The sequence below is a fragment of the Amblyomma americanum genome, chromosome 3 (assembly GCF_052857255.1).
Source record: "Amblyomma americanum isolate KBUSLIRL-KWMA chromosome 3, ASM5285725v1, whole genome shotgun sequence".
In the NCBI taxonomy this organism is placed as follows: domain Eukaryota; kingdom Metazoa; phylum Arthropoda; class Arachnida; order Ixodida; family Ixodidae; genus Amblyomma; species Amblyomma americanum.
Genome location: NC_135499.1, coordinates 187534491 through 187548428, shown reverse-complemented (window position 1 = coordinate 187548428; position 13938 = coordinate 187534491). Strand labels below are relative to the sequence as shown.

The window sequence follows — 13938 nt, the reverse complement described above, 5'->3', positions numbered from 1 at the left end:
TCAGCTACCTGAATGAAGAATTCCAGGGTGAGAGGAATGATGGCAGTAATGTATCAATTGATGACCATGCAGAAAACTGCATGAATTGCTGCAAGAAGTTCTTTACTGACTGACAGCCCCCATGTAGAAACACACAAGTCTGATAGACTGACTGGCTGCCCAATTATATACTGTAAGTTGAAGGGTGCATGAGGAAATTTTTTGCATCAGAAAGGAAAACAAAAGCAACAGAGCCCATCGAATGTCCCATCATGACTAAGACTTAGGTAAACCAATGGAGACAGTGATGACATGCAGCAAATGTTTTGCATTACAAAAACCCAGAGATCTAGGTTGGTTTTTAGGTCAGTGCACCACAAGGCTTCCACAACATAAGAATGGGCATTTCTAGCTGTGACAAAAAGTGCAAGTGTACCTGCTGTACCTCACTCTGATGGCAATCCCTAGCTGCATCACAAGAGTATGATGAATCAAAATCAAGTGTACTGCAATATGTTGCACAAGCAAGTAGTGCTGCTGTTTTCTTGAAACCCAGTCTTGGAACGCAGAAGAGCCCAGACACTTAGGTGTGGTCCAAGAGACACACAATGTTCAGCAGATGTTATTGTATCCGCACATGCACATCAAGGGTATTGCCACATTAGCACTTTGTACTGCTTCAATTGCAAATGAAGCACCAAGAATCGCTCGCATAGTTACGAGTAGCAAGTACAGCCTAACTCACCTGGTTCATACAACAGCAAAATCAAAACCAGCAGGGTATCCTGTTCACATACAAGTTCACTGCTAAATGCTTTGTATGGAGGGACTAATTGATGGAAGCAAAAGGCAAGATGATACAAAAATACACAGGAGCCCGGAGTTAAAGATCCCCAGGTGGTCGAAGTTATTCCAGAACCCTCGATCATCATCAGCCTGAGTACGCCCACTGCAGGACAAAGGCCTCTTCCATCTCCTTCCAATTAACCCTGTCCTGTACCAGCTGCGGCCCGTGTCCCCGCAAACTTCTTAATCTAATCCGGCAATCTAACTTTCTGCCACCACCTACTGTGCTTCCCTTCCCTTGGAATCCAGTCTGTTATCCTTAACCCTGAAATGATTTCTATGGGCATATTCTAGTGTGACATATCTGTAGAGGTGGTCTTTGTGGATATTCGAGTCAAATTTGAAAGCTCTGCATGGACGTTATAGTTTAGAAATAATTTTAAAAAATCGCTGCTCATAGTAGCTCGCAACTGATTAGGGCGACACACTTCAACGCGCGTCCCCTACCCCTATAACGTCAGTGGGCAGAAGAGCTAGCTCTCAAGCTCACCCCGTTTGCCCACTGACGTCATCAGGGAAGGGGACACGCGGTGTGGTGTGTTGCCCTAATCGGTAGCGAGCTACTGCGAGCTGCGATTTTTAAAAATCCATTCTAAATTATATGGTCCACGCAGAGCTTTCAAATTTGGCTCGGATACCCACAAAGGCCGCCTCTAATGATCTGTTGCACTAGAATATAACCATAGAAATCATTTCAGGGTCCCTTTAAAGACCATTGGTTATCTTGCCTTCGCATTGCATGCCATACACTAGCCCATTTCTTCCTCTTGATTTTGACTAGGATGCTATTAACCTGTTTGATCCCTGGCCCACTCTGCCCTCTTCCTGTCTGTTAACGTTACACCTATAATATAGCTCGCTGTCCCTTTTCATTAACCTCAGCAAGCGCCCGTAAAATACAGCTGTTATATATCTTTTCTTGAGGGATATTGATAAACTGCAATTCATGATCTGAGAACCTGCAAAATGTGCTCCACCCTATTCTTATTCGTTATTTCACTCGTGATCTGGATCAGCGGTCACTACCTGCCCTAAGTAGGCATATGCATATTCCCTAACCACTTGCAGCATCTCCCTACCAATTGTAAACTGCTGTTCCCTTGTTACACCGTTGAAAATTACTTTGGTTTTCTACATACTAATTTTTAGACCCACTGTTCTGCTCTGCCTGTATAACTTGTTAATCATCTTTTGCAGTTCTCCTGAGTGACTTAGCAAGGCAATATCGTCGGTAAATAGCAGATTACCAAGATATTCTCCTTTAACTCTTATCCCCAACTGGCCCCATTCCAGGCCTCGGAATACCTCCTGAAAACAGGCAGTGAACAGCATTGGCGAGATCCTGTCTCCGTGCCTGACAACCTCTCTTTTTCACCCTCCTTCATCACCTCCCTCAAGGCATAGTTTGGGTGTCCACCGAAAGCGAGAATCACTGTGCCCTTTCCTTTCTTCAAAGTACCAATTGTCATTGTTTGCACGGTTCAATTGTAGCACTTTAACACGACTTTTGACACATGCTTAAAAAGTCTTTAAAATTTTTAGGCACATAGGCTAGCAATGAGGAGGTGAACAAGACATTGTAGAGCCATCTAGAATGACCACATAAAGTGATCGTCACCTCCAATATGTCCACTGCTAGACTCTACAATCAGTCTCGAATTAGGAGTCCTGTGCCAGATGCTGCCACCCTCTCCATGTAAATTTCCTAATTTCTACTCAGTCACCACCTGCTAAGTATCCTCTTGGAATTGACCACTAAATCTGAGGGACCATTGGTTATTTGTTCCTCGCCAAGCAATACAAGCTGCTGAGCCCCAGGTGCCATATTAGGGCTTTCTCATGCAGTGTAGTAAAGGTAAATGCCAAGAGCCCTGCACAACTTCCTCGTCACACACTGATGTTTTCAATAAAACCCAACTGCCGTTTACTACAATTTTTAATGTCAATAACTGACTATGCTAATCTAATAATGCAAAAAATGGAGATAAAAACCTGGCACAAGTCAACAACAGCCAAATTGTATTTTTTTCTTCTGGCATCATGGCTCAAGCCGAGACTTTCAACACAATGAAAAAATTGTGTTGAACTGCATCACAGCTGCTATACCACAGTATATTTACTAGCATAATAAATGTGCGCATGTTCTTTATGCATGCATTTTATATTTGTGCCGTCAAAACATTTTTTGCTAATTACCCTGCACAATGAACACACCACTAAAATTTTTAGGGAAAAAAAGTGTTCATTATGTGGGTAAATAGAGTATTACTGTAGTCATGGCTCTGTTAACATGGGTGCTCAAACCTACATGACAGGAAGCACAGAAAGCAGTCTTGTACACCATGTTTACGAGATGATCAGAGGGCATGCACCTTTAAGACAAAGGCCATGCTTTTATTGCTTCACGTGGAGGGGGTATGGTTCCCCCTGCTCTCCCTCTGCACCTGGTGGAGAATTTCTCTTCACTGTTATGGCTCTGATGAGCAAGTGTAGTATATGTATCTATAGATATATATATATATGTGTGTGTGTGTGTGTGTATGTCGGCAGCACCTTGCTCTTCCACAGCGGGCACGACTAGTGGAGTAGGTCAGAGCAGAACGTGGCATTCTTGCGTCCGCTGCTGCTGCAGTTCAAACAGCACACAGCAGCATGCCTGGACCGTCGAGGCACGGTCCATGCAAGGCTTCTTCAGAGCAGGAGAAAAACCTACTGCCCGGATGAGTGGGTGGCCCGGTGCTTGCACCTCAGTCCAGAATGAGAGGCACTCCGGTTGGAATGCATAGTGAAAGGAGGCGGCTCCAGCGAGCACACTGCCAGCTTGAATGGTAGTAGAGTAGTCTGGCTCCCCCCCTGGCCCCCGTCCGCGTTGGTCCGGCTTGCCGGCCGCGGCATCTCTATGAGGTAGCGTCTCCCACGAGTTGACGCATGGACGGTGGTGGCGGTAGTCTTCAGTTCTTTTTTCCCATTCGCTTCTGGAGTGAGTGATCGTATGCCCAGTGCTCCCCTTCCATGTGAAAGACCTGTCAGTGAACAACAGAAAGGTGGGGGGACGGGAATGCACTTCAGTTCTGCAGGGCCTGCCACTACAATGACAGGGTGCACTGTTGAAACACGTTACCAGCTTTTGTAATTTGATCCCTTAATCATAAAGGAATGTCGTAGGATATTGGTGGGAGTGCAGAGCCACATAGCCAGAGGAAGACTAAATATTACAAGGAGTAATACAAATTAGTGGCTTCATAATTAGACCTCTGAAGGCATTTGCTCACATTCATGACAAAACTATTTTCTTCACCTTACCCTTGCTTTTCTTTTTAGCAATCTAGGCTGCAATGTAAGCTTTTATTTTAAGATCACAGCAAGCAATGGAGAAAAACAAAGTTTCATTGGCTTGAAGGATGGCCACATACAATGGTACTGCTTAAAATGTGCTACGTTTCAACATACAACACAAGCCTACATTAAGTTGCAGTGAAGATCACCACTGGCATTATAGCTTATTTTACACTATGCACAGGTCTGTGCAATATGAAAGAGAACAATGTTTGAGCATCCAATTACTTATAACTCCATAATTAAGCACAGTTCATCCTGCTTTGTAACCAGTTTTCCTCTTGGCTTATACCGTATATGCTCGCGTAAAGGCCGCACTATTTCTCGCTGTTTTGACGGGGTGCGGTCCTTAAATGGGACCGGTGTTTTTCTGTAAAATTTTTCAGACTACAGCGGAGCCCTGATTATATATATATATCCCCAAGTTTGTGCTGCAGCATGAACTTTTATGATGAATTAGTGCAGCTCCAGCGAATCCTTCAAATTACGCAATGTCCTGAAAGTATTGATGATAGGCTAAGTTACTAAATCCTTCAAAGATCAGGCACTCGACTGACAGTATACCTTGGCTGACAGTGCGGAGTGCCACTCCTTGGAGCGACCTGCGGCCATCACTGCGGCCTTTGCCTGGCCTGTTTTTCCATGCGCTTCACTCTTGATGGCCTTGCCGAAGTCAATTAAGCATTCATTTTAATGCGAGGTTACCGTGTAACGATAAATTGGTAGCAAGGTCAGACCTTTTGTGATTAACTATGACTCAATTCAAAGGAATCTTGCTTTCTATACACATTACAACTAACAATATGCAACCGGCATTTTGCTCAACAATGGCTAGAGTAGAAATGGCCTCCCTTTCTCTCCCTTCAATGAATGCACCTCCTCTTCCGAATTCTGTGCATTCACTGATCTTCTTACATTGAACTCCAAAATGAAATGTGAAAGGCTAAAACACTTGCATTTAATTATGCATAATCAGGTGAATATCAACGTGTCTGAAGATTTTTTTTTAGATTCCTTCTAACGAGGAATCGCATGTTCATCCCAGCTCCTTCTATCCGAGCAGATTGTTTTAAGTTGAGGTTTTCCCCACAGAGAAGAACATGTGTGATTCCCTGCCTAACTCAAAATGTTAAAGGCATTCTTGTTTTCCACAACTTGTGAGCTCGCACTGGTTTCAATGTAATCAGTGTTGTGGATCAGCTAGCTTCTTTCATGATTTAGAGTGCACTGATTAAAGCCATTATTGTCTCTTCTTTTTTTTAAAATGAACATTGCACAACAGCGCGTACACTTTTGAGTACCTATATTGTGATGTACAGTCGAGCTTGCTTATAACAAATATGACCATCACGCGTTGATTGTTTGTAATACCTGGATGTTCGCAATAGCTCGACTGGTCATAATAGACTGTATTTACCCGCGTAATTTGTGCCTGCGCATGATTTGTGCAGCCCCAGCTTTTTACCTCGATTTAAACAAAAAACAACTTTTACTCGTATATTTTGCGCTCTCTACTGCGCCGTACCACAAGCATGTACGCGGGTGCATGCAAGGCAGGCTTGGGAAGATCGGCATGGCCGCGTCGCCGTGTGCGGTTGCGAAAGGTGCGAGTGGCAAGGGCACGAACTGTGCACCGTTTACCTGGTTCGCTCATCCTGGCGGTCGTTCTCCCGGAACAGTTGTGTGCTCGCCTGAATCCGAAACTACCAAATCGTTTGCCACTAATCAGTCAGGCCACATGTGAGGGCGCTGTTGTATCGCCCGTTATCTCCTTTACCTCCCACTGCTGGCTTCGAGATTGTATCACTGTGTGTTTATTGCTTTTAGCTGCGCACACGCAGTCACACCATCCCGCAGCAAACTACATAACACTGGGCAGAAAGGGAGAGGGTATGCGTCTTATATTTAGAGTCAACTTTTTTTTTATTGGCCAGTGAGAGGAGTGAGATGGGGGGGGGGGGAGGGGGCTACGTATAAGCAGCAATATGCAGTATATACTGCGCCTTATGACCTTTGCAGCGGTGTTTCTTTGGATGTGTTCAGAAGATTTTTGTCCAATTTGCGCACCTCCATTTTGAAGCCTTAACTTAAAAGAAGAAAAGTGCTCAAATTATACGAGTAAATACAGTAGTAGATTACAAGTGCAAGTATCCACTCACGGCCATATGCCTGTTTTGACGCTATTGGTACGTTTTTGCGCATTGCAATGAACAGGGAGATCGGCAAATTGCTTTTAGGCCTAGTGTGTCACGCGATGAAAGGCTGCTTTTAATTATACAGCATATATCAGCCAGACGTGAAATTTGCGCCTGCAAATGCCGTAATTTCTGCATCTTCAGTGCTTACGTTTTGAAAGGATGCCATCCACTACGGGCTCAAAGCCCTTCGCCGAAGATCACGCTGGAGCTGCGTGTAGGTGCAATGGCAGTGGCCGGTCTTTGCACACAGGAAATGTTCCACACTATCTTAGTTTGTCTTGGCCTGTGTCAGTTTTTGAGGTAAATAAGGTGCACAGGCAGTTGGTGAGCTTTGCACAGACACAGTGCAAGAGAAAGGGACTTAATGGGAAGCTTGTATGCAGCACTTAAGTCCGCGAGGCACAACTGCCTATTTGCTCCTGGCTGGGCAGAGAAGCGCACAGATTTGACCAAGAAGGCACTCGAGCTCTTTCAGCTTGTCACATTTCATTGTCCTGTAGAGGAATCAGTGATCAGTGCATTCAGTGTAGGCGATAACTGGCACAACTGATGAATGTGCCGAAGCGCAGAATGAGTTTGCCTCTCTTCCGGTATTTCTGCTCAGGTGTGATCTTTTTTTTTTATGACCTGCTGTAAAAGACTTGTGGGGTCGGCATTTGTAGGGGAAGACTAGGCACCACTGACTACCACGAGGTCGTTTCCCAGAAAGGGCGCAGTTGAGTGCACGGAAGCAGTAGTGATGTTGTGCACTAGCGGTCAACTTTGTATTTTTCTTTGCGTAACCCATACCCTTAATAAGGTTTCTGTGCAAAAAGTGGAAGTACTGTAAAAACCGGAATATAGGTTGAACTTTTATTCAAAAAACCATGGTGAAAAGTCGACCCCCGTCTTATAAACCGGTCATTGGTGGAAAAACTACGGATGTCTTGCAACAATGGGCGGCTGAACTCAACAGCGTCCCTCCATCACCATCGCCATCAGCAGCAGTGCCGCCATTTTGTGTTTCCGTTGTTGCTAGGCCTTTAACGTTACTGCATGAATATAAAGCCCCGCTTAACCAAGCCATGCGAGTGTGCCTACGTGGCCTAAGGGGTGCATGTACGACTTAGAATGCAAGGGTGCCGGAGGGTTCGATTCCCCTCAGCCTCCCATTTGATTTGAGAAGCCCAAGTTGGCAGCTCCTCCCATATCAACCATGTCACGTGACATTGCACAACCCTACGTACAACATGTGCCCGGCCATGTCAGCTGCCAGCTACCACCTGCCAGAGCCATGCTCGTAATTTTTTGCTCACAACGCCAATGCTGACAACTCTGACATCGGATTCCCTGGAGAACGGAGCCTTTAATGCTGTCGCATTAAAATGGAACACAGTGAAAACATGTACACAGCACTACACGGAGTCAATAAAAATCATACTATACAGCTAGCTCTCTTCACAGTGAGAGCCCTTTCTAGGACATTTTAGCACTGGCCGGTGTCGCACCATTTGGCTTGTCACGTGACATAAGCCATGACGTTACATGACGTCACATATGACGAGGGAGTACGTCCACTCAGCGAGAACACGCAGTCACGTGTGCAATGATTTACAATAAAGACAGCATGTGTACCCTTGTCTTCCATGTTTGGCCGCTATGTAGTCGTTCACTGGCTTCCCTGCGCTGCTGCTCTTCAAGGAATGTCTTGCTGCTCGTTGCCTTGTTGACGTCCTTGTTCTTCAAGGCTAGAGTGACTTCCTTCCATAGCCTAATTTGGAATGAAATGCGAAAGGAGCTGTTGTGAAGCACATATGTAGCACCTGACTGTGCCAAAAGAAAGGGAACAAGTGAGAACAGCTGACCTGCGAGACTCAAAGGCCTCTTGCTGCTGGATGGGTTGCACAACTTTCTTCGTCGTCGCCAGGGTCGTCGTATCCACGAACACCGCTTGATCCTGAAAAGTCGGGAAGATATGCCACCAAAATTTTAAGGTGGGAAGCGGCTTTCAGCAAAATTTTTTTTATTTCTCGATGTGTTTAATAACAGTTTTTCAGCACATTAAAAATAATTTTATGGCTACTTTCATGCAATTTTTTCTCAGTACCTTGCAAAAGGCTGCAGAGTCAAGAAAATGTGAAAGAAGGTGTATGGAGTCGCTCTGCTCCATCCCTTTCGGTAAAATTCCCCGCAATGAGTCGTCTAGTTAAATTAAGAAACAAGGGAAGGTGCTGCCGTCACAGCCTTACTGCGCCACGAGTGCCATGCCACAGGCGGTGCACTTGCAGGGCGCGTGCAAGGAGGATAGCTGCGGAGGTAACATTTCGACGGAGGCAAAATGCTAGAGGCTTATGTACTGTGCAATATCAGTGCATGTTAAAAAACTCCAGGTGGTTTAAATTACCTGGAGCCCTCCACTACGGCGTCCCTCATAGCCTCAGTCGCTTGGGATGTTAAGCCCCACAAAACCAAACTAAATATAACATGATGGCTAGTAAAACCTCATTAATTAAAATTTCAATAGACACGAAGAAATGCATAAATTATTTACAGGCCAATTTATGAAATCCTTCTGTCCCTGAAAGAAAAAGCCGAAAATGCGGTGAGGCCTTATAAGGAGGCTCCATCGCACAAATAACGAAAAAGCCAGTGACAAGCCCGCAGTTCTGGCGTGCTGGAAGAACGCTTGCGTAAGTGAGAGGAATGCACATCGGCATCGCAGAACGACCAGCGGAAATGACCAACAACATGCAGTCGATGTGCAAAAGCGGCACACAGCTGGGTTCGAATGATCGGCGAAAGCACGAGCCAGCAGCTGCCATTGCCGCGGGCTAGCGGTGAAGCAAAGAAACTGAAACTATGTGGCCAAGTTTTTTTTTGCATAGCAAAAGGGGACCTCCAATCGTCAACATGCCTGTCGTTACACACACTTAAAGAGGTGCATGGGTTCAAATGCATCACGCAAAAGGCGGGATTTTCGCACAATTGCTTGCCCTGCTGTGACACTTTTACTCGCCCCTTGGAAGCATTATGCAGTATTTTACAAGTTGGCCTTCCTGCATACCATAGTTGATCAAGACGATGTGGCGGAGCTCGCGCTAGAAGAGCTGTGAAGTCGACAACATGAGTGCCATAGGTGTGGGCTTTAGATATGTTACACATTATGGAAGGATAGAAAAAAAAAATGCGTTTTCGCATTGAGATTGTTCGAAGCGGAAGGTTGGCCAGCTTGTTCTCATCAGGTGTCATATGTGGGAAAGCCCACTTGCGGAATTTCGCATGAGGTCCAAGCCTAGCAGCATCCGAATATGATCGATCCATGCGATAAACGACGTCGACGAAAGCGAAGAGGAAGCCTCCTTACTGTTTTCCCGGCATTTTGAACTCAGTCTTCAGATAAACCGCCCACATAAATTTGCTACTGGATTCGAGTGGCGACGAATAATTGAAAATTCCTGAATATCAATTTTTTAAATCAAAAATTAGCCGCGCAAGACAATGACGAATTTTAATCGCGCAAGGGCATCCATGGCCAAAGAGTGCCATGACAGAAGGTATTTTCAATGCACAAGGTGGGGTCAACGACCAGTTTTCCAAGCATTTTCACCCTGGAAAAACCGAGCACCATGGCAGGGGAAAGCTTGTACCAACTGTATCACCAGTGGGTACCCGTCGGCAATGGCGATTGAACCCTACACCTTCCACATGTGAGGCAGAATCTCGCGAACTGAATATCAAACATATTCGTAGTCATATTCGAAATTTCGAATATTCACACACCCCTTAATTAATGAGCCATCTTTCCTAAGAATAGCTATAGCATCCTATGCATGTACACCTACTACAGAAATTAAATGACCTCACAGGTGTCTCTTGCCTCCAAACATCAAAGGAAAACATTAAGAACAGTTCAAGAACATACATGTTAAACCTATGTTAAACTGACACTCGATTCCCCAAGGCTTCTTTCATATTGTTTTCACTCAAGTTAAGCAGCCAGCCTTTGGACCTTGGTCACAAAGCAGCAAAAACTCTACTAGCACAGGAGAATAGACGCCACAAAAAATGTAAGCACCAATCATAGGACATGCAGTGCCAATGTCCTGAGGCGCACAAGTGGCAAATGCTAAGGAAAAAGGAAAAAGTCTGAAAGGAAGTGGGAAGGCAGACTATACTGGCTGGACATAGGGCGACTGGTGCTCTGTCTGCTCTGGACATTCATTCCCTTTTTTTGGGCACTCGATGACCGCCTCTCTAGATGCCAGAAGTTTCTTCTCCTAAACGTTGTGGCTCCTTAGCCTTCCCAAAACGCGAGGCAGTTATCCACCATGGGTGGCTCAACTCACCCCGTTTGGGTACTTGGCAGTCATCACACCATTCCATTCCCCAGTGACAGTCATGAACGGCTTCCGTTCATTTGGGGGAAACACTTCGGCTGTGAGCTGATGCTTCTTGCCACCAATCATGGGCTGCACAGCAAGAATGATGTCCCATGGTCAGAAATCTGCGACTTCTGGGCTAAGCTCAACAAGCTAAACTTGCGATGAAAACTGACAGATTTAACAGAAAACAAGAACGACGACTCTTGTAATCATAATCCACCTATGGCACGACAATTGTTATGCAGCGTGGTAAATTATAGTTACTAACAGTAAGAGTTCTATGCTGCTCACTGAGACAATACATTACATGCAAACTGTCTTAACAAGGGCAATGTGCATTGCTGAGGCATGTAACTAGAAATTTAACTTCCAATGACATTAAAGCAATCTTGTGCTTTTGCAATATTGAGTCTAAAAAATAAAACTTAATAAAAGCATTGCTACATTACTCCCCGTGCTTCATTTTTTCCCCTGGTAGGCCAAAGAGTACACATACCGTATATACTCGTGTAATGAACCCACTTTTTTTTCCAGAAAAGTTAACATCAGTTTGGGGGGAGGGTTCATTACACGGGAAAATAAGTTTCAACAGATTTCTTTGGAAGAGTCGAGATTTCGTATCATACCTTCGTCCGTCCTTCCACCGGCAACAAATGCACGCGGCCAGACGCGCTCGTGCCATTTACATTTAGCATTGTCCACTTTGACACGATCCGGAAATTTTGTAGTAGCCAGCGGCGCCGGCCAATCACAACGAGATAACGCCAACATGCTGAACACTGGCCCTGAAGGTCAGGCAGCTTTTTACGTGAAATTAAAGAAACACACAGGATGGTAACGAGTGTGTAATGCAAATGTTTAAGCCTTGGCTTACAGCACACAACGTCTGGCGCTCTGCCAAGTTTGCAGAGAGCCATAGAGGGCAGTGTTCAAACCTGAGAAGCATGTAGCTCTCACACAGTGTGCTTTAAGCTAGGTAACTAACAGGGTTGCAAAGAGGTGTACAAACAACTGACCTTTGTGTGAAATTGGATGACTGCATTGTAGCCCGTCTTCTGGCAGGTGATCTCAACGGTGCCACCCAGCTCGATCCAGGGCACGGTGAAGATGGAGCGGCCGTAGCCGCTGGGGAAGCTCACAACGTACTCCTCATCATGTCGCAGGAACATGATGCAGCCCTGGCCCACGTTGTGGACACCGATGCTCATGCCCAGATATTTGGACTTGGTCCAGATGTGTGCACAGCATGCTATGCCCTTGGCCGCATGCTCAGCGTAGAAGGCAGACACTACAGAGCAAAAGGAAGGAAACGTTTACTTTTGATAAAAGCTTTTTCCTCACTAGACACGAAAAAGCACAGTCTAGTACAAAACACTCATCCGACTTTCTGAAGAATCTTGCTGGACTTCAGCCATATGAGAAACGCTTTCACACCACAAGCAAACAAATATGGGCCATTCCTCGAACGACGACATTATACGGAAACCAGAGCCTTCATTTCGTTTGACTATACACATTAAATCATCATAGCATGACCAACCGAAACATATTCACCACCCTCATTATTTATTTATTTATTTATTTCATTTATTTCATAATACTGCAGGCCACTGCTTGGCCCAAGCAGGAGTGAACATATAATGATACATAACCAAAAGAATAAAGTTATTCAATATTAGCAGCACACGGAGACCAAAAGAATAAAACCAAAAGAATAAATTTATACAATGTTAGCAGCGCACGGATACCAAAAGAATAAACCAGACAATAAACTTATACAATATCAGCAGCACACGTATACAAAACATACATATAATCAATATTAGCAGGTAAATAGACGATTTAACGCATCAGAAAAATTTTGCGAGGACTTTTAAGCTATATTTCACCAATGCCAATTAAGGACTTTAAGCTATATTTCACCAATGCCGCAGTCTCTCTGTTCTTCGCCTAGGTGAGCATTGTCATGAGTACTCACTATTCTTAACGTTCAGCCACATTGCCTGCATACTGCTCGACGATCGTTGGCCGTTTATTACAGTCTTCATTATAATTTGCTTGTTTCATGAGCGTAAGTACCGTATTTACTCGTGCATAACCCGCACCAAAATTTGAAAAAACGCGTTTAAAAAGTGGGGGTGCTGGGGGTCGGCTTCACAGCATTGCGCGGCAGCCTGCCCCGTGTTACAATGTTCTAGAAGGCTTTGTAGGGGCAAGAGCGAAGCGGGTTTCGGTGGGAGGCGCTGAAGCAAAAAAAGCAGTCAGCCGCACGTGGCGCTGCCACTGAATGTTGGAGGGGAAAAGCTAGCTGTCTGCGTTGCTGCGTCGCTGCATTCAGCAAGTTTGAGCATTGCCGTTGGGAAAGGGTGGCGCGTTAAGCTTGTTGGGATAATAAAAGCGGGTAAGTACGTCCGTCAGAGACATAAAAATATGCAAAAAGTCTACAAAACGCAGGCACCACACCACACCCAGCCGACCACGAACATGTCGCCTGAGCGGGGCACCCTGCGGATGCATTGCTAACCAAAGGCACACAGAGCAAAAAATGGCAGTGGCTCAGCTCGGCTATGCCAGGATATACGTAGCGAGAGGTAAGTACGTTTCCCTGGCTGAGCTTGATGTGGTCACTGTATGTTTAGCAATGAGAGAAATTGGGTTCCATCTCGGCGGCTATGCGCCGTCTATTGCGATCGGCAGTCTGGCATCACCGTTTGGCAAGGCGTTCCCTCTCTCTGTTCGGGCGTCTCTGCTGCTCTTTTCGCCTTCTTACGCACATTCTCTCTTTGTTGAGTAGCGAAGTGCCAACCTCAGGATCGGAAGAGTTAACGTTTTCTTGTCTATACCGCCGTTCAGCAGCAGCTGGACTCTCCTTCTCTGCATGCAGGTCAAGCGTTGTGATACAGCCGCCCATTACACCTCCGCCTTTTATACGCAATGCTGCGCATGCGACGCGTGGTTCGGATGATAGAGCGGCGTGCAGTGAGGTGGCGACGAAGCGCGCGGCACGCTTTGTTCCGATGGTGGAGCGGGCGTTGAGCTGCGGCGACGGCGAAGCACACTCTGCACCTGCTGCTCCTCTCCGGTTGCCATGGTAACGGCGCATGCGCATAACTGGCCTCTCCCGGTCACCGCGAAATGCTCAACTGGTAGCCCAGTGTAGCTCTCGCTACAAAAACCATCTGGGGCAGAGAAAGTGCACTGCAGAGCAAGTGTAGGCG

The 13938-nt window shown here is 45.7% G+C and overlaps 1 protein-coding gene across 2 annotated transcripts in view; it reads right to left on the bottom strand.

Moving 5' to 3' along the window:
- Positions 1-3170: 3170 nt before the first annotated feature.
- Positions 3171-13938, bottom strand: part of LOC144125647 (oxysterol-binding protein-related protein 9-like) — a 50625-nt gene continuing 39857 nt past the window's right edge. For both annotated transcript variants that reach the window (XM_077659222.1, XM_077659223.1), the window contains 5 exons: positions 11737-12008; positions 10685-10807; positions 8204-8295; positions 7974-8109; positions 3171-3848 (listed from right to left, as the gene is read on the bottom strand). In XM_077659222.1, coding sequence (XP_077515348.1) covers positions 3777-3848; positions 7974-8109; positions 8204-8295; positions 10685-10807; positions 11737-12008 — 695 coding nt within the window. In that variant the 3' untranslated portion in view covers positions 3171-3776. The remainder of the gene's footprint in view (positions 3849-7973; positions 8110-8203; positions 8296-10684; positions 10808-11736; positions 12009-13938) is intronic.